This window comes from Mixophyes fleayi, chromosome 5 (genome assembly GCF_038048845.1).
Source record: "Mixophyes fleayi isolate aMixFle1 chromosome 5, aMixFle1.hap1, whole genome shotgun sequence".
NCBI classification, from domain to species: Eukaryota; Metazoa; Chordata; class Amphibia; order Anura; family Limnodynastidae; genus Mixophyes; species Mixophyes fleayi.
In genome coordinates this window covers 148,620,573-148,641,087 of record NC_134406.1, presented here as the reverse complement: position 1 = coordinate 148,641,087, position 20,515 = coordinate 148,620,573, and the positions used below count along the sequence as shown (strand labels likewise).

General features: G+C 42.4%; 1 protein-coding gene across 1 annotated transcript; it reads right to left on the bottom strand.

The window, feature by feature from the left end:
* Positions 1–215: 215 nt before the first annotated feature.
* Positions 216–9,625, bottom strand: LOC142158706 (nucleoporin NUP42-like). The gene is made up of 6 exons (XM_075212926.1): positions 8,741–9,625; positions 8,100–8,352; positions 4,536–4,624; positions 3,675–3,751; positions 2,364–2,442; positions 216–640 (listed from the first exon to the last, which is right to left on the bottom strand). The coding sequence occupies exons 1-6, from the start codon at positions 9,018–9,020 to the stop codon at positions 309–311; spliced, it is 1,110 nt and encodes a 369-aa protein (XP_075069027.1). The 5' UTR covers positions 9,021–9,625; the 3' UTR covers positions 216–308.
* Between the last annotated feature and the right edge of the window lie 10,890 nt (positions 9,626–20,515).

Genomic DNA, 20,515 nt, shown 5'->3' with positions numbered 1-20,515 from the left:
ACATCCAATATAAAAGCAGAATATCTAAAAATAGGCAAAATATTGCCAAAATTATAAGACACGCCCAAAACCTCCTGGTGCAAAACTTTATAGGTTATATAATTTATCTACGTGTAAAACTGTTTTGGGAGCTTCTCTTTCAACTTCGTGTTCAAGTTTGAAACTGCACCTACATTGCATGATAAAGGTTCAATTTACACACTGTATTACAACTGTTGAGTAAAAATGTAACATTTATTTTGATTGGAGGTTTAAGTAAAATTGGTAATTAATCAATTAAAAGTTCTGCAGATGAGGCAGCAAAGGAATCATTCCCAGTTTAAATTGCATGAGGTCTTCGGCAGAGACACTGACAGTCCCTCAAAACCAGGAGGAGAACTAGAAGATGCTCCCATGCTTTGAGCAGTAGGTGTTGAACCAAACCCTGAGAAAGCTGATGTCCCAACACCTGAAGATGACGTTTTTGCAAAAGAAAATGAAGCTGGTGTCATTGTATTGCCAAAGTCCAACGTGGGCTTAGTACCGAATGCTGCTGCACTGGGAACACTAGAGCTGGTCTCTGCATTTGGTGCAGTGTTCACGGAGTCTGGTTTGAAGCTGAAGGCTGCAGCTGATGGTACTGCACTGTTGGTAGGAAAGTCTGCAGGAAAAGAAGAGTTATTACTATTAGAAATAAACAAATTCTATATTTTACACTATACAATAAAACATTGGTGCATTTTAATTAGTTTAAAAAACAAAAACGTGTAAAATATATTTGTTTTTTAGCTCTAAACAGAAGGTTTTGCAAGTTACAGAAATACAAAAACAATGTCCTACATAACTTGTGTTAAAAACTCCTCCCAACACCAAAAATTACAGTCTGATAAATTCCCTGAATCAGTTACCACCTATGTCCTTTACTAAATATATTTACAGATAGGGCCATAGCTAGGGCACAAACTTGGGGGGGTGGGGACGCTGGCTCAGATGTGAGTGAGGAGTGACTCAGCCGCAGTGAGTACTGACTATGACAGTCAGTGTAGCTCTGAGACACTCAAGTCACTTACATTATCCGAGTGCCCCAGGGCGCCTAAATATAGGGGTCAGCGTCTGGCAGCCACCTGTGTATATAATATTTGCCTCCCCACATCCCTATAGCCATCGCTGTGCTTCTGGTGGCTAGTCCCTCTCCCAAGACATTATTATATGTGCTGCGGATCAGAGCTCAATTTATCTCCTTCCTTCTCTCCTCCTGTCCCATGTCAGAAACTAAAATGAGCTGGTGAGGGAAGGACTTTTTTTTTTTTTTACATGTTATGTGGGTTCTATTAATATATTGTTGGGGTAGGGGCTAATATTGCACTGTGGGGCCTATTAAAGGTTAGGGCTCATTAGGAGAAATCTGATGCTATGATATTGGGGCTGTTTGGGGGAATATGGATATTTATTAAATGGGAATGCTATTATTTTAATGTCGTGGGTGGTGTTCGATTGGGAATAGATCTGTTTATTAAATTGGAACGCTATTTATTTCATTTTGGGGCTGAAGGAGGGAAAGGAGGCCTATTAATTAAACATAAACACTTCATTTACTGTCAGGCTGGTTGGGATGAAGGAGGCCTAATTATTAAACTTGGGTGCTATTGATTTAATTTCAGGCAGGTTGGGGGAGGGAGGACTAGAGCATTCACTCATTGCTCGGCTTTCCAGGATTTGAATAGTACCTATCTCTTTCCAAAACAGAGCTCCAACATTCCACAATCCGGGCAAGCAGAAATGGAGCTTAATGCACTTTGCAGCAGCAGGGACTGAAAGCTGCAAGAACAAGTAGGAGAGAGCTGCACAGTCTGCCATATGTTGCAATCCTGTGGGGTAAGTCCTAATTTTGATGGATTATCCTACACTCTGAGGACTGTCCCTCTGCTTGGGAAGGGGTAGCCATGTAAACCTAACAGTGGTTCATGCTGCATTTCTGTTTTGTTTTAAGAGGGAGAGTACGGAGTAGGGAATAGGGCTCAGCCTGGCAGAGAGATCAATAAAAAGTCACAAGAAAATGGACATGATCTGGGGAGGGAGGTGGTTGATGGGCAGCATAGCACTTAGTATGCGCCCAAAAAAGGTTGGCCCCTTCTCCGCAGCACACCCCTTGAAGACGGGATTTACTGTCACTCTGACAAAGATCTGGGGGCACCAGTGTTCTCTCTCATCCAGGAAACTAAAATGTGTAGTTACAGCTCTAGCTACAGATATTATTTCTCTACAGTAATGAATCTAAACATGCTGTTTGGAAGGTTAACACCTCTTTGAAGAGCAGCAACCAGTTTTTTCAACTGAAGAAGAAAGTGGTTTGTACACAATGTACGATAGCTGTGAAAACTTACTGGAAGAACCAAAGCCAGATTTCTGCAGTCCTCCAAACATTGGTGTTGGGTCAGTAGATGGCCTGGTGAGTTCCTTAAGCTGAGGAACAGAAGTACAGACTTTATTGTATTTTAAGCAAAACAAAGTTATAAAGTACTTAACAAGAAGATCTGTTTTTAATAAATCAGCAAGTAAAACATGAGCTCAATTGTATTTAAAACTGAAATATATGCAGGTATGTGTATTGCATAGCTGTGTAATGCAATCTTAAAAATATGCGTGTCAGTAACTTACAAAGGACCAATAAACCTAAACTACAAGTTATAATTAATAATTATTTAATTGTAATAATTTATTTAAAGAGCACCTTTCTCCCAATAGGACTCAAAGCACGTTGCATTGTTGCAGAGGGTGAGGCAGCAATCTTGGACATGCTCAGCTGCTACTGTATGTAATCATTCACACCAGTCCCTGTCCCATTGGAGGTTACTGTCTATATTCCCTACCACACATGCTAGAGTCTATTTTTGTCAAAGGAAATTTATACAAACGCGGGGAGAACATACAAACTCTAGGACATGGCAGGAATCGAACCCATGACCACAATGCTGAGAGGCAGCAATACTAACCACTGTGTCACAGTGCTGACTTCAATGGGATTACTGACAAGAAGTCTGACATAAGTACAAAAATCTCTTCTGTTCTGACAACCTTCTGAAACTGTTAGATATATATCCACAGTTATTAGTAGCCATCATATATAAGCTAACTTGTATTTTAGGTTTAGTTCAGTGGTGCACAACTGTTTTGGTTAGAAGGCCACATCGGAAGATTGTAGTCATTTGAAGGGGCTGAAATAAAAGTCAACTTTAAAAATGCAAAATATGTAGAATTTACTACAGTAAAAGGGGAACTGGTAGGTGTGCATTTCAAGCCTTCATCACTAGGCTCAGACAACTACTGTCCGGAGTTTCTATGCTGCATCAGACACTTCATGCTGGCATGGGGGGCAGGCACAGAGAGCACCACAGAGAGTTGTCAAAGCTGAAGTGCTGGAACTGGTAACAGTCACCAGTACGTCATAGTCTCAGTGAAATGGAGGACTGGTGCGGATATGAAATAAGTGGTAGGACATAAGATGATGCTCACACAATAGGAATTTAGAAAAAATAAAGAATGCTTGGGTGTAATTATCCTTTTAACTAAAGGGGTACAAAATAATAAAACATACAATGACAGCCACCCTGGCTAAGCCACACTTCTGTTTGGGACAATTATTGCTTTGAATTGCCATTATACACATTTAGAACAGTATTTTTCGTTTTACTTACATAGTTTTGAATATTCCCTTCTTTCTGAGACGTGGTACATTCCAGAAGCATCTCTTCAGACGAGACGTCTGTAAAACCTATGAAAAACACAATATAACAAGCTAATTCAGCAAACGGACCATATAATAGAAATATAATTCCAGCCACATATATATAACCTTCCGGAAATGTTATGTTCTAAAAGGAGAACAGAGGTTTCCCTAAGACTTGGTAACCACTAGAGACATCTTGTGGATCCTATAGATTATAAGCTCTCACAAGCAGGGTCCTCTCTAACCTCTGTCTAATGACAACACTTTCTTTCTCAATGTTGCATGTCCTGGTCCTGTTTCTGTGTATGAACTTGCTTTTGTATGACTCGTTATATTCACTATTCGGTGATGCAGATTTTTGTGGCACCTTTTATACATAAATGCTGATAATAAACAATATTCTAGGGGTAAATGTATCAATGTCCGGATTCTTCAACTCAGGCGCGTTCAGCGTCTTCGGCGATTAAATTTAAAGCGGCGCTGCATTGTAAAGGGAAACTTCCCTTTACAATGCAGCGCCGCTTTAAATTTAATCGCCGAAGACGCTGAACGCGCCGGAGTTGAACAATCCGGACATTGATACATTTATCCCCTAGTGTTTGAGGAACAGAAAATTTCCATAATAATAATAATATTAATATATAGCCAATTAGTCAAATCTAATAGCTAACACAAATGTTAAAGGCGCAAAAAAAGACATGCATCCACCGACATCAATAGCAATTATATATAAAAGTTAGACAACTATATTTTTTTAACCTGGAATGTTCCCAGATAGTTAGACAATATATGACTTGAATAAAACTTTGCTTTACTTTAGTATGATTACCTGATGAATGACATTTTTTCTTAAAGACTGCATGAACAGAGAACTGCCCAGAAGATTTTCGGATATCCAAATCTAGGAAGATTTCATCTCTATGTGAAGAGGATAAACACTGGTTAAAGTAGCAAAAGTTTGCCACATTGTAGATTTTGAAATACATGTATATCTAGATCAGTACGTCAAGTGTATCTGTTACGGACAGTCAAAATGATCATAATAGCCAAGTTTGAGCAACTGGTGGACAGTGGATCTTCATCCCATACTTCCATGGACTCTAAATGTATGTCATTGTTTTCAAATACCAGTGATTGCATCAACATTATATAGCATGCATAATACCCAATTTAACATCTAAGGGACTCAGTTGTATAAAATGAACACGTCCTGTAGAACTTAGAGCCCTGTGGATTTCCGGCACAAAGCAATCAGGACTGCGGTGCGGCTTCCTTACCCACAGTAACTGCTCTCCCCTGATCATTCGCTCATGTGACCTAATTCTCGTTCTTAACTAGTGACCACCACCTGTAAACAGGCTTGGAGCCATACAGCTGCCACACCACAGGGTACAGCAAAGCTCCCAACACTAACAGCAGGAGTCCCAGACATACAGCGCACCCAACTGCACCACAAGAGAGATGATCTCAGTCTGTTTCAGGCCCCAACAACTGTACCTGCAGACTTCCCCATCCCCTTGGTACCAGGATCTTCAATGACACATATAACGAACCTGTAACGGCCTAGTCTTACCTTGCTTTATCTCTGCTTACCATTAAGCTTGGCCTCCTTCATGACATTTATGTTCACCCAACAGTCAATTATGAAGGGTCCCAGAAATAGTTAAGTAGGACCCCAAATATTTTAAATGAAGGGTTCTGGAACCCACAAAATTGTGAACTGAAAATGTCAATTTGAAACCATTATATTTTGTACAAGTTCTCATGTCTAACCAACAAGCCTTATGTCAGTAGACAGTAAGGTGCCAGCTGTACTTCTGCCAACGTCAGCTCCTTATGCCTATACATGTACCAGCCTTACTCTCCGCTAGAAGAAGGAACCCTGACACATGCAACAAAAAGAAATGAAAAACAAGTGGTCTCTGATAAGGGACTAAGATCTTCTTGATATAACTGCAAGAAAGATGAAACAGATTAGATTCATCAATAGCAAATAAACAAAACGTAGTCTATTGTTATAAAGGATATAGTAAGCCTCTCAGTATGACTATTGTATATCTCAACCACATTAAGCACATGATGTTTAAAAAATGGTCAATGTGAATTTATTTTCTTCTACTTGGACAGCACTGATAATTATCTCTATCGTGACGATGGCTCTATAATAATATTCCTTCTCATTGCAGCTTGGAACAAACAGACAGACAGACAGGAATCAGCTGGCACAGATTTCCAGCATGTTTAGCAATGTCACATGTTTTTAGGTTATAACAATGAGTGTGTAGTCAACCACTGAAAATAGAGAAGTCACTGTAAAGGTTTCATTGTGGGACAGTGTAAGTGACCCAATTAGTAGTCATGTGTCTAACAAGGATAAATTGCATCAGACATAGAACCATATGTACAACAGACCATTTATTTTCTTTTAACCATGCTCTCTGCTGAAATCACCGGGATATTCCTTGCTACATGCATTGCTGTTCTCTCCCCAATTTTCCTCCCATTTTCCCAGCAAAACTACCTGTATCTGTTAGTAATAATAGAATGGCATCCAGGTGGAAAAATCTTAAGAAGTGCACAGTACAAAAAGATTAAAATCCAACTTCGTAGCACTTTAGAACCACCTCTTCCATTAAATTAAATGTTTCTATTTTTATTATATAATACTGCTCATTTTTGCTTCCTTCGTAATTTAAATTAATCACGAGACTAAGGAGACATCATGGCGTCTTTATTACATGTGGCACTTTTGTGTATTTGAAGATTTTTTTTTACATTGGGAGCCTAGAGCTCTCTCCGGAGAGCAGATGGTGTAACATGCACCTCATTAGATGTATAGCACAAGACCCGATCTCAACCAGCTCAGAGCTGGTGTAGAAGTAAAGTTATTTTGCGGAGTGGAAATGGCTGGGTAAATTATCGCAAAGAATACATTTAAAAAACACACCCTCCCCATCCCTTTATTTAATTTCAATAACTTCTCTCCACAAAACGAAATGTTTTGCATGCTCTGCAACACTGTCCCAACATGAGCGCCTACACTGCACTTAGCAAAGAAAGCTCTCACTCGGCCAAACTGCTGTTCCTACACATATGTCTTGCTACACAAACCTTATGTACTCTGGGATATCTAGGTGAACTGCACCACCAGAAAGGAGTTAAGGCTGCAGCTTGGCTAATTTGTAGATCATCAATGAAACAGTCTCTACAAGAGCTCTTTACAGCACTTAGTTCTCCCTTGGGGATACTGTTTGCTCTATTAACTTAATGGGGCACATTCAAGGAGCCGTGTTACTGCCAAAAGTATTATATAGGACCCCAAAATGTGACAAGTCATTGGGGGAGATTTACTGATGATTCCACGTCACGTGCAATTTTTCTCTCCAAGTCGTTGAATTTATTATCCCGCAGTTTTGAGGCTGCCAATTCAAATTTCTAAAATAGTGGCAGTTTTTATAAACCGACCTTTACTATATTTCCTCCATTGAGCCCAAAGGAGAAAAGTTATATAGAGCTACAACATAAGAACATTTTGTTTCAATACACCATTATGTGTTCCTTAAAATTACATTTATGCATGTACACAATTCTCATGTTCCTTTATGGCAACCTGTGACTCTTCAGCTTCTAGACAAGTTCCAGCATATCCATGACACACATCTGTAAAGCTGGGTACACACCTAAGCAATTATGGTGCAGATCACACGATTCACAACCTTTTGGTCAGATATTTGTCGAGTCTGTACGCTCCCACGATCATGTTTTATCTTACCAAACCACATTGTATCTGTTGACCTGGTTTTCTAAACTTCATGATCAATGATGGAACGATGTTGGGCAAATGTGGGAGGGTGTACGCACTCACGACTGGCAGATCTCTGTAGAGTGTGTACAGAGTCAGGATCTTATCAGCAGATGGTTATGAGAGAAGATCAGATTACAGATCTGGAGGTAAACCGTGTAGGTGTGTACACATGAATTGGTATGCTCATCGGGACTTTCAATCGTTAGTGAAACCGTTGCAGAAATTGTATCTGAAGTAAGATTGCATAGGTGTATACCCAGCTTTACACCCCATGCAAGGTTGTACGTTATTTTGTTATCCATTAATATCAGTTCTTATTGGTGTGACAAAAAAACATAAAAATGGAATTGGTAAGTAGAATACTGTAAACAAAGTCATCTTATACTGACAAACATATCTTTTATTATTTTTCAAAGTAAGCAGCGGTCATGTTATTTAGTTAAAGGTACAGAACAGTGCACCCTCTTACAACAATACATCCTAAAAAGGTTGAGTGTGTTTAGGTGAAGTTTCACACACATGTCTCCATAGACATTACACAGTACCACAAAATATAGGGATACTAGATTAAAAGCTTTCAATACTCACAAGAGGCTTTCATCACTGTCTGACTCAATATCCTCATCATAATCCTGGAACACAGAATATTCTGCTGAATAGTACTGGGATGAGAACAATCCTGAAGAAGAGTTTGGTTTAAAGTTTCTGCTTCTATCACCAGAACCAGAAAAGGACCCAAATGAAGTCTTGTCATTATCTCTGTTGGTCCACGTTGTTGACTTGAAGAAAGTTGAAGTCTGCACATATCTCTGGCCTGGTGCAGTCCATGTCGTTGAGCCAGCTTAAAAACAATTGTATAATAAAGTGCACATGTAAATACTTGCTCAACATACACCATCAAACAAGAAATGTACACACGTGCAATTCAACCACCATGGTCACAATTTAGAGGTAAATTCAGAATGATACAAGTTACCACTAGTAGGGTCAATATTTTTAAAGATTGTGTAGAGTGACAACATTGATGATTATAAGAGGTGAGCCAGTGAAAAGTTGGCTGAGTGATCCTGAGAATAACACATTTGCCAAGATAAACTTAGATACTTATGAGAGATCTTGGCTTCATTAGTTAATTCAGATGCATTCTGCATGCCTACATCGTTATTAGGTATCACACTGTAGTTCCCCCAAACCCGACACTGCCCTCCTCTGGTATGATCGCACTATACCTGTGTGGTGTGGCTGCTGCTGGTACCGGTTCTGGGCATGTTGCCGTCCATCTCTCGGGTGCTCGTTCCAGCATTTATCTCCAAAACGGCAGCGGCCCTGTAAGAAGAACTTACATATCGCATGTTGCCGTCCATCTCTCGGGTGCTCGTTCCAACATTTATCTCCAAAACGGCAGCGGCCCTCTAAAAAGAACTTACATATCGCCATAACTCCGTTTTCATGTAACTGCGCTACACAAATATTTGAAACTAAATACACATTGTGACGTAGAAGCTGCATAACTGCCAACCGCTGCCACCCGCGTTCTGTGGTCAGCAACGACCCTCATACTGTTCACTGTCTGCCCGTGTGACACTATGCCCGGGAGGAGATGGGTATTGGTATAAAAGCTTCGTCCTGTAGGGGGCGCACTTTGATAAGAAAGTGTGTAAATGTCATAGCAACCACTGGTCTGACCGTCAGATTTGTTAAAAAAAAAGAAAACTCTGGCATGTAAATTGCTCTGCGTTATGGAATGACAGGTGTCCCTTTACATTTTTGAACTTAAATTTGTCATTGGTTACCTTACAAAGGCTAACAAATTGGCTGTTAAGCCTACTGCTTAATAAATGCCCTAACGTAGCTTATTTTATTTTTTGTGTATTAACCTCCTGTGTACATCTGACACTTGCTCCTTAGGACTGGAGAGGTGGAATGGGGGAGGAAAGATGTGGTCTCCGATGGCTAGATGGGCCGGCCGACACTTCTTGGATTAGTGCACCTCTGCTGTGCGACGGACGAGGGCTCTTCTGCTTCCTCCCTCTTATCTTGTGCAGTGTGCCCTGCAATGTGGACACAGTTTTTACAGTTTTTATTTATTTTTCTGACTAGGGTTGGGGGGTGGGGTGCCGCGATTTTCGCGGGAGGGGGGTGCACGAATTTTCGCGCGGGGGTGCCGTAACTTTCGCAGGGGGTATGCAGATTTTCGCACCATGGTGCAGCGATTCTCGCGGGTGGGGGGCAGGGTTTTCACCAGTGTGGGAGAACCAGGGGGGGAGTTGGTGCTGGAAGAGGGTGAGAACCATGAAGTAAGAGGGTGAGAACCATGGAGGAAAGGGGTGCTGGAAGAGGGTGAGAACCATGGAGGAAGGGGTGCTGGAAGAGGGTGAGAGCAAGGGGGGAAGGAAGAGGGTGAGAACCATGGAGGAAGGGGGTGCTGGAAGAGGGTGAGAGCAAGGGGGAAGGAAGAGGGTGAGAACCATGGAGGAAGGGGGTGCTGGAAGAGGGTGAGAGCCAGGGGGGAAGGTATAGGGTGAGAACCATGGAGGAAGGGGGTGCTGGAAGAGGGTGAGAGCCAGGGGGGAAGGGGTTGCTGGAAGAGGGGTGAGAGCCAGGAGGGAAGGGGGTACTGGAATAGGGGTGAGAGAGCCAGAGGTAAAGTGGGTGCAGGAAGAGGGGTGATAGCCAGGGGGGAAAGGGGTGCAGGGAGTAAAGTGAGAGGGACAAAGAAGAAGATGGTGCAGGGGCATAGGTAAAAGAAAGTGTAAAGGGAGAGACATCTTAAGAATGGGAATGTCAGGCAAGCAGCCATCATAAAACACAAGTAGTAATGAAGAATGGGAATGCACAGAGAGGACAAGAAAAAGAAAATAAAAGAAAATAAAAAATCAAGCCTTCATACTCCATTCACTTATATTTTCCATACCCCCACTTCTAAATTTCCACTTTGACCACTGCCCTCGGTCCCTGCTCCCGCCTGGCTGTGTGAGCTGACAGCTGCAGATCCCTCATTGCCCAGCGTGCCCAGTAGGAATACAGAACACAGGATGCCATAATCAGGTAAGTTCATATACGGACGGACGAGGGCTCTTCTGCTTCCTCCCCCTTATCTTGTGCAGTGTGCCCTGTAATGTGGACACAGTTTTTACAGTTTTTATTTATTTTTCTGACTAGGGTTGGGGGGTGGGGTGCCGCGATTTTCGCGGGAGGGGGGTGCACGAATTTTCGCACAGGAGTCGCGGGGGTGCCGTAACTTTCGCAGGGGGTATGCAGATTTTCGCACTGTGGTGCAGCGATTCTCGCGGGTGGGGGGGGGGGGCAGGGTTTTCACCAGTGTGGGAGAACCAGGGGGGGAGTTGGTGCTGGAAGAGGGTGAGAACCATGAAGTAAGAGGGTGAGAACCATGGAGGAAGGGGTGCTGGAAGAGGGTGAGAACCATGAAGGAAGGGGTGCTGGAAGAGGGTGAGAGCAAGGGGGGAAGGAAGAGGGTGAGAACCATGGAGGAAGGGGGTGCTGGAAGAGGGTGAGAGCAAGGGGGGAAGGAAGAGGGTTAGAACCATGGAGGAAGGGGGTGCTGGAAGAGGGTGAGAGCCAGGGGGGAAGGTATAGGGTGAGAACCATGGAGGAAGAGGGTGAGAGCCAGGGGGGAAGGGGTTGCAGGAAGAGGGGTGATAGCCAGGGGGGAAAGGGGTGCAGGGAGTAAAGTGAGAGGGACAAAGGAGAAGATGGTGCAGGGGCATAGGTAAAAGAAAGTGTAAATGGAGAGACATCTTAAGAATGGGAATGTCAGGCAAGCAGCCATCATAAAACACAAGTAGTAATGAAGAATGGGAATGCACAGAGGGGACAAATAAAAGAAAATAAAAAATCAAGCCTTCATACTCCATTCACTTATATTTTCCATACCCCCACTTCTAAATTTCCACTTTGACCACTGCCCTCGGTCCCTGCTCCCGACTGGCTGTGTGAGCTGACAGCTGCAGATCCCTCATTGCCCAGCGTGCCCAGTAGGAATACAGAACACAGGATGCCATAATCAGGTAAGTTCATATATTTTCTCATGTGCAATGTCTTTTAACCATCCTTTGTTGAACTGGGGGGCACTACTGTGTATCCAATGATGTTTAAAACACTATGCATTGCTCATTATTGCGCTGTAATTTTCTTGCATATTTATCTGTACAGAGACTTTTAATTAAGAGGAAAAAACACTGCTTGTCATAAATTTTATCTGTGATTGTGTCAATATATCTATTTTTGTTTGCATTGTAAATGGTGTATTAAGCTGCTCCTGGGACTCACACTCTAGTATCTGATATGCTGTACCAATTTTTATTTGTAAATAAGTTTTTTGTCTAGGCAATACTGTATGGCATAATGTTATTTGGGGGCACTACTGTATGGCATAATGTTATTTGGGGGCACTAATGTGGCATAATACTGTATGGTATATGATTTGTGGGCACTACTGCATGGCTAAATATGAATTGAGGGTAATATTATGTGGCATAATATGACCTGGGGGCACTACGGTGTGGCATAATGTGAACTTCTGCCAAAGGCAAGTCTCTCATTGTTGAATATGACAAGGGCCCAAAGAAGTTGCTGTACTGGGTCCCAAAATTCCTCTTTTCAGCCCTGCCTGTGAGTCAAGGGGGTAGATGTCTCCAGGTAAATAATCTAAATGTTTCCTATCTAATCAAACTGATGGATCACATCCAATTATCTCTCACCCACCTCCTCTATCCCCCTTAATTAATATACTGTGTTATTTAAAATGAATAGAAAAGACGCATAACCAGTTACAGTGGTAAAAAAAATATATTTTTCTTTGACATTTTTCTGTAGTTGGAAATACTTTTAATGCAGCCGCGTGGGTTCAAATGATCATTCAATAGTTATGTTTTTTCTGATATATTTGTTAGAGTTTTATTTCATGTGGAATGATTCATGAAAATTCTGCCATTACTATTTAATTGAGGGAAAAGGATACCTGTTACCTATATGTGTGTAAGTATTCTGTTGTTGCTATTTTGTGGGAGATTCGCGTTCCTGACCTATCCAGGTCCTCCGACAGTATAGTATTAAAAGCTCCGCCTATCAGGAGAAGACCTCTCTGTATTTTACTTAACTAAAATTTGTTAAAAAATCTAGATTGTCCTGTATTAGGGGCATACATATTCGCCACAGTAATAGTTTGATGTCCTACCTGACCCACCAATATGATAAAGCGGCCCTCTTGATCTAGACTAGACGCTGTAAGCTGAAAGGGCACAGAGTTCCTAATCATGATGGCAACTCCACACCTCTTGACTGGAAGGGAGGCATATTCCACAATGGGAAATCTACGGGAGGGACGACAAGGAGGGATGATCGCTCTGCTTGAAATGAGTCTGCTGTAAAAAAACAAAATCAGCTTTCAAACCTTTAACGGTTCTATGTAGTAGTGATCTCTTTTGTGGTGTGTTGAGCCCCTTAACATTAATGGAAGCAAAAGTCAAAGACATGATGCTCTGCTAAAGTATCCAGGGACGTACCCAGTTAATCAAGAAGAGCAAGAAGGAGCAAGTAAAGCTTAGGTAGTAAAGGAAGAAGAGATAAGAAAGGGGAAGGGGGATTGTTGGTAAAGGGATAAGGGTAGTTAGTGGTCGACCACCTCGCCCAGCAAAGTGTGGGGTAAGAGGTGACCACTGAGGTTGAGCCCACGGAGAAGTGGGAATCCGAACCGGCTCAATAAGAGCGGGTCGGATGGGCTCAGGAGTTGGGTTTCAAGTTACTAAGATTAAGGTATTGTAAACAGGGAGATTATAAGGACTAATCTGTCCACACACTCCTATGACCCAATGTATATGGGGTGCGCGGCCGGGCTGAAGAACCTAGCCCAACCCACCCAAAAACACGTATTACAAACAGAAACATAAATCCTTATAAAGAGTTACGATACGACAATAACGTAGCTGTAAAAGCAATTTAAGCATTTTTAAAGACTTAGTCTAAAAAAAAACAAACTAAAAAAACAAACAAACAGAATTCCAGTGGACCTTAAGTCTCCAACCGAACTTTGGCATCAGGAGGCAGCCATGTCCCTCGAGCAATCCAACTGAATTCAATGGCACCGACCGTAAACCAAGCCGTAGTGCCCACCAGGCCCCATCACTCCCAATGTGTAAAACAGCAAGAAAGCTCAAGAGACATGGCCGTCCCTCATCTACAGGAAATTATCCTAGAGAACAATTTGAGAAACAAAATGTAAACAGAACTTGAACACATTTGACTTTGCAATGATAAGGATAACACACGAATATATAAGCAGCACGTCATATATGTCCTATTTATATAACAGACTATCTAATATAAATTTAGTAGTTCAGGTTCTACTAATCAACTGCACATAGTTCCCTCCATTTGGAGATAACAAGGCCAGTGGTACCAGGATGTCCAGGATGACCAAGTTCAGTTTATGAGGACGTCACAATTACCAGGAATCCATCTGAACTCAGGCTCCGTTTCAGAAGACTAACGGATAGAATAAGCACCTGCTAACAAAAGAGGTGAGAAGCTTCTGTCACTGACTAGATATCGGATCCGGGACCGGGCGGCCCAGATCGAGTTTACGTAGCAAGTCCTTGCCTTCGATCGGATCCCTTATGGTGATTTGGCAACCACTTACTTCTACAATTAAGCGGAAGGGAAAACCCCACTTATATTTATATCCATGCTCTCGTAGAGATCTTGTGACGTCCTTTAATTCCCTGCGCTTCAAGATTGTAGAAGGAGCCAGATCTTGGAAGATTTGAATCTTGGAATCTTCAAATAGAACGTAAGGAGATATCCTGCTCGCTATTGTTATGCTCTCTTTGGTTTTAAAGGACAAGAACTTAAGGACCACATCCCTGGGAGGTTCTGAGTTTTTAGGCTTAGGGCGCAAGGCTCTATGTGCCCGTTCAATGCATATGGTTTGTTCTGAGAGCTCATGAACCAATTTTTGGAATAAACGGACCAGATAGGGTTCCAACTGGTGATGGTCCACTGATTCCGGGATATTGCGAATCCGAAGATTATTCCGGCGTTCTCTATTTTCAAGATCTTCTGATTTCTCTTTATAGAACAATAGCTCCCTATTCAGGTAGTCAATATCTTGCGTTGTTTCCTGCAACACTTTAGAATTGGATTCCACTTTGTGTTCAATAGAGGCAGTACGCTTAGTCAACTGCGCAATTTCGCCCCGTAGATCCGCCAACAGTTTTTGAAATTCAGTTGTGAAGGTATTCTGGAGTGAAACCATCATAGCCTGAATGAATGGTGGCTAAAGCGTCTGCAGAATCAGTCGGATTTCCCCCATAGGCTTGGGGAGACGGAGGGGCAGAGGTGGTACGCATGGGAGAATCCTGTCTTGACATGTGTTGAAGGATACCCGACTGTGTCCCCCTTTTCCCTCTGGAGCTGTTTTTATGCATGATTAATAGCAGGATAGCAGGTAGGATTTATAGATAAGAACAAACGTGTCTCCGGGCGGACCGGGCCAGATAGTGTTATTTAGGTGGTCATGCCGAGAAAACAAATGCCCACTCAAATATAGAAGGTAGGAGATGTTGTTTAAAGCTTGAGTGATTAAAAAGTCATTTGGTAGTGTTGAGCTCGCTTCGGTTGATCTTTCACTGTTTAGCCACTACATAGCAGTATAGGCTAAATAACAGGAAATCTGTATTATACCCCAGGCAAATGACAACACTTTCAGTTGCAGATTTTGATTTAGACAGTAGAGGGTGGTAAATCCTCACACTTCTTATAGGAACACAATTGAATTGGATTTATTTAATGTTAACCTCTTAATGCCTTAGTTTTGTTTGTATCTGTGGACTTCGGGTAGCTGGTGCTACAGTTTCACTCACACACTGAGGAGTTCGTACCAATTTGACTATTGACTGCACAAGCCCCTCTCCGTTAGTAGTTTTGTACAATATGCCCTGGTATGTTATATTTATCGGGCATCACCAAACATGTTTTCCATAATTTGGGCACACCTCACTGCTGCAGGCACAGAGCGTTAATTCCCCTGTCTCACCCCACCGAGGAGTGTTGCAAGTCTCGGTTATTATATTTTTAGGAGGTCACTGCTTGTGGAAAGTTAGTTATGTAGCCGCCGGTGCCAGCTAAAATCTGGTCTGACGGGGCCTGACTCCGTTTGGAGTGTATTAATGAGGACACATCTGAGCTTAGGGGGAGAGGAGGCATACACTCACTGCGCTGCCAGACTGCGTGTAGGCCCGCGCCCACCGGAAGTCACACCCCGAAAACCGGAAGTTCGGCCGGCCGGATACCGATGGGGCTGGAGACCGCAGAAGAGGCGCTGGACGAGGGGTCACAGGTGGCGTCAGCACCGGATACAATGAGGGTCCGAGAGTGTGGGCACCAGGGCCTCCGATGGGGACAGGCAGCAACAGAAAAGCGCCAGGTAGGCGGGGACCAGCTCCGGAGTTTCCCACTAACAATGTGCTGGGTACACGGGCAGGGATGGTTCACACATAGCCCCGAACTGCTCTCCAGGTATTCCAGACTTGCCGGTCACAATGAGGCAGGTATCTCTCTGAGGCCTCCGGCCGCGCCCGACCAAATCTGATGGCGCCTTCCCCGTTGGGTAATCCGGGTTACAAGTGGGTCTCTGTGTTCCCAGGAGGTTCTGAAGGCTGTTTTTGTCGGTTAGAGGAGCAGGTGAAATCGTTTTGGGGTCTAATTTAAACCAGCGTGCACGGAGCTCTCTTCAGCTGCTGCCGCTCACGATGGCTGCCAGGCCACGCCCCCCAGACTAAGACAATTTTAAAGTTAAATTATACAAATGAATATAATTTCAAAATTGTCATATGTGCACTAAGTAAAACATCACATTTATACATCTTACAAGATTCAGTCTTGTAAAAAGAAGTCCCATTACTTTCAGTGTGCACATATTGAATGGTAGCATCCTAGCAAAATAAAAATCAGCTACTGTAATTTTAATGTAACTTTTCAACACCATGTTATCTTTTGTGTGCATGCTGTAAATCATGTACTTTGTTTCTACTCCCCTTTCAGGTATCCTTGCTGAATTCCTTTTTCAGGCTGAATGTTTGCAACCTCATTAGCTCCAAAGAGAAAAATTTGCTCCAAAGAGAAAAAACAAGTCCCCCAGCACTCAATTTACAGCTTCTTATATTTATAAAAGTGAAGAACATTTTACTAGATGTACATAAACAAATGAAAATATCCACGGCACCACTGGATCACAGTAGAAAACAAATTCTTTCTTTGTCCATGTACACTGTTTCATTCCACACAGGATCTTTATGAAACCAAAGGATATATTTATCTGAAACAAAATATTGGTAGTGTACTTGGGCAAGTGCTTCGTAAAAGTATAGTCTGCTCACACAGTAATTCCATTTTCTCATCAATAATTTTTATTGAATAAAGCTTTGCTGGTTATTGGGGTACAGAAAAAAGAAAAGGGTACAAAACAAAGGGGCACTTGGGAGGGGTGACCCCTCACAGAGGGGCGGGGGGGGGATTTGCTCAATGAATCTTACCATATAAGAATAAGTGATACATGTAACAATAGGATATACTAGACTATAAATTGGCTATTACATTCAGTATAGCTAAACCGGTTAGAGTGAACATTACTAGCAATGGGTATATTAAGTCTCCTGGAAGGCTTCATGTAGAGGTTATAGTGAGAGGGCCGGGGAAGAGGAGGTAGAGCCCTCAGTTGTATATTCGTGCCACTTGAACCATTTCATTATGGGAAATGAGGCTGATGGGGAATATGGCATATCAATCGTCTCCATCTCAAAGCTGTGCTGGATTTTGGATATGATTCGAGTTAGAGCAGGAGGACCAGGAGCTTTCCAATTTTGGGCTATGGCCGCTCTGGTTGCTATCAGAATGTGGCCCAGGAGGTAACAATCTTGCTTAGGAACTGATGTGGGATTGAGATGGAGCAAAGCCACTGCCGGGTCTAGGTCTATGGACAGCCTCAGTACCACCAAAATAAAATCAAACCCTTCCTGCCAGAGAGGTTGGATGCATGGGCATGCCCAGAAGACATAGAAAATGTCACAATATGGGTGCACTGGTGCCAGCAAAATTTGGATTGAGAGGGCCAAATAACATGGAGCCTGGCGGGTGTGAGGTAAAGTCTGTTAATTATTTAAACGTGCAACTCATTGTGATTTACACACCTAGACATACGATGGGAAGTGGTGTATATGGTTTCCCATTGCTGCGTGGAGAGAGAGAGAGATTAACATCTGACTCCCAGCGTGTCTGACAAGATGCTGTAGGGACAATAAGTAGGGATTGGAGGTGCTGGCACCAAAACATTATGCTGCCTCTAATAGAGCCTTTTGTCAATCTATCTAGCAACTGGGCCGGGGGCGAGGACAAAGAATGGGGGGGGCTTGGAGACTGCTCCTATTCAGTGACGGATTTGGGCATATTTGAATAGGTTTTTAGAGGGTATATCAAAGCGTTCCTGGAGTAGGGAGAAGGGAAGAAAAAGATCTTGGGCGTACAGTTCTTTAAGAGCAGACAATCCTCTAGAACGCCAGGAGGCAAGATTAAGGTCTGGGATAAGTTTAGATAAAGCTTGAAGGGACATATTATGAGTAGGAAGTGAAAAATCCTTATGATGGGCCATTTGTCGGTCCCATGTCAGCAGAGTATCCGAGATGGAGAGGAGTTGGTGAGTAGGTACAGGACGTGCACTCTTAGGCAGAGCCGTAACTAGGGTGGTGCGGGCGGTGCCGTCGCCCAGGGCGCAAGCCCGAGGGGGGCGCAGCAGCCGCCCGCTACCTTCCCTTCTGGCACAGAGTAAAAAATAAATTAAAAAAAAATAAAAATAAATAATTGTGGCTCCCTCCACCGACTCAAGGCACCCCCCCCCCCCCCCCGTGACTCGTGCGGGAAGGGGGGGTGCCGCGAGTCGGGGGAGGGGGGAGGTCGGATGCCGTGAGAGGGGGGAGGGGCTAATGTGGTAGCTGGCTGACACATGACCCATGTGCTGCAGAGAGCGCGCGGCGCGGATTGAAGGTGAGTGTTATTAGTGTGTGTGTTTTAACGTGTACCTCCCATGGAAATACATGTACTGCAGAACTAGTGAGCTCACACATAGGATCAGATCATTTGTGATGATTCATTGCATACGCCAGTGTTACAATTTTATTAAAGTATGAAGAATTATACACGTAGCAGTACTTCATGCTTCATTGGCTGATTCCAGTAGGATATAAGAGAAAATGTAAATGTTTATATTTTTGGACCAAAAAAGATGAATTGATTCAATTATGGGCCAGTATTTTGTGCCCAAACACCAGCCAAATTACAAGCAGATTAGAATTACAGACTAATCTAGTTGATAAAATGTCAAAATATTAAGACCATTCTGCATAAATTAGTAATTAAGCAATGGCAACAGCTATTTTTTTTTAAATCTCTACTTTCACATAACTGATTTGTTTAACTCTGTATAAAGTATAAACACTTCTATAATTTACCACAGTATTGGTGTGCTACATGAGTAGCAAATGTGTATACTTACTTCCCTCAATAGTGTAGAGAAAGCATATAGATTGCATAGACATGTGGGTTGACAGAATTAATAGTAAATGCTAAAGTTGCAGTTCCCTATTTGTACACAATATAATAATGTAATTAAGGGGCCTATTTATCAAGCCTTATATCATGCATCAATGTCTGTTTCTGCATAGTTTAGGTAACATTATTTTACATAGGAGATACCAGAGATATCTACTGCATTAGGCAAACTACAGAACAATACCACAGGTTGCCGCGAGAGGGGGGAGGGACTAGTGTGGTGGCTGGCTGACGTGCACCACATGACCCATGTGCTGCAGAGAGCGCGCGGCGCGGATGGAAGGTGAGTGTTATTAGTGTGTGTGTTTTAATAAAAAAGGGAAAATTAAAATATCTGTACAGTTGTAAATCCCATCTTATTCCCGCATTTGTGCACATTTATCCAAATAAAAATTGATGATTCTGTTGACAGCTGTTTAGTATTTTACAAGTTGATTGATGCTATCTATAGTTGTCCCATTTGATTGCTGATTGCATCAAATTCATTGTTTGATTGTTGCTTTTTTTTATATATAGATTGAGTGTTAAGTGTATAAAAAAACAGCAGAAAGAAAAAATTAAGTTTAAGTTTTATAATGGACATCACAGGTAATTTACTTACTTGTAAGATATGTAGCATACCTACTTTTCCACAAATATGTATATTTATTCGTAAACATAAGATCCATGCCAAAATTACGCATTTGGGAACTTCTTCCATGCACACATGAGTTCGCATGACCATTTCTGGCGTTGTGGCACGCATGGGATTGTGCATATTAAAAAAAAATACAAATGTCAGTTCTGCCTTCTTTATTAAATTTTCAGGTTTTCTCTTAAATAGCTGTGCGGATTGGTGTAAAAGGGAGGTTTTGAAGCTCTGTGAATGAAAAGAGAAGTTGATTATGTTATGTTTTGTCAATGCAGAGTGTGTGGTCAGCATATATATGTGTCTGTGTGGGGGTCAGTATATGAATGTAGCGTGTGTGGGGGCCAGTGAATTAATGCACTGTGTGGGGGGGGGGGCAGTGAATTAATGCACTGTGTGTGTGTGGGCCAGTGAATGAATGTAGTGAGGGAGGGAGGGGGTCTTAATATAATGTAGGTAGGCTATTAATTTAATTGTGGAGTGCACGTGGCGGCTAATTATTGGGTGCTATTTTATTTGTGGGGTGATGGTGGGGCTATTTAATTTAATTTAATAGTGGGTCCTATGAATTTAAGATGGAGTAATTGGACCTTTAATTTAATGCTGGGGTGGTGAGCTATTAATTGATTGTGGGGCTGTTTGGGGAGAATGAGATCTATTTATTAAATGTGATTATTAATTATTTAATGCCTGGGATTGTTGTGGCAAATGCTATCTAATGTCAGGGTTGGTTGGAGAGAAAGAGATCTATTTAACA

Coding starts and splice junctions, on each gene's coding strand:
- LOC142158706 (XM_075212926.1), bottom strand. CDS start 9,020: ATGCAGCTTCTACGTCACAATGTGTATTTAGTTTCAAATATTTGTGTA. Junction 4,625..8,099: donor GACAGTGATGAAAGCCTCTT/GTGAGTATTGAA, acceptor CTCTTCACATAG/AGATGAAATCTTCCTAGATT. Junction 2,443..3,674: donor AAGGGAATATTCAAAACTAT/GTAAGTAAAACG, acceptor TCTGTTCCTCAG/CTTAAGGAACTCACCAGGCC.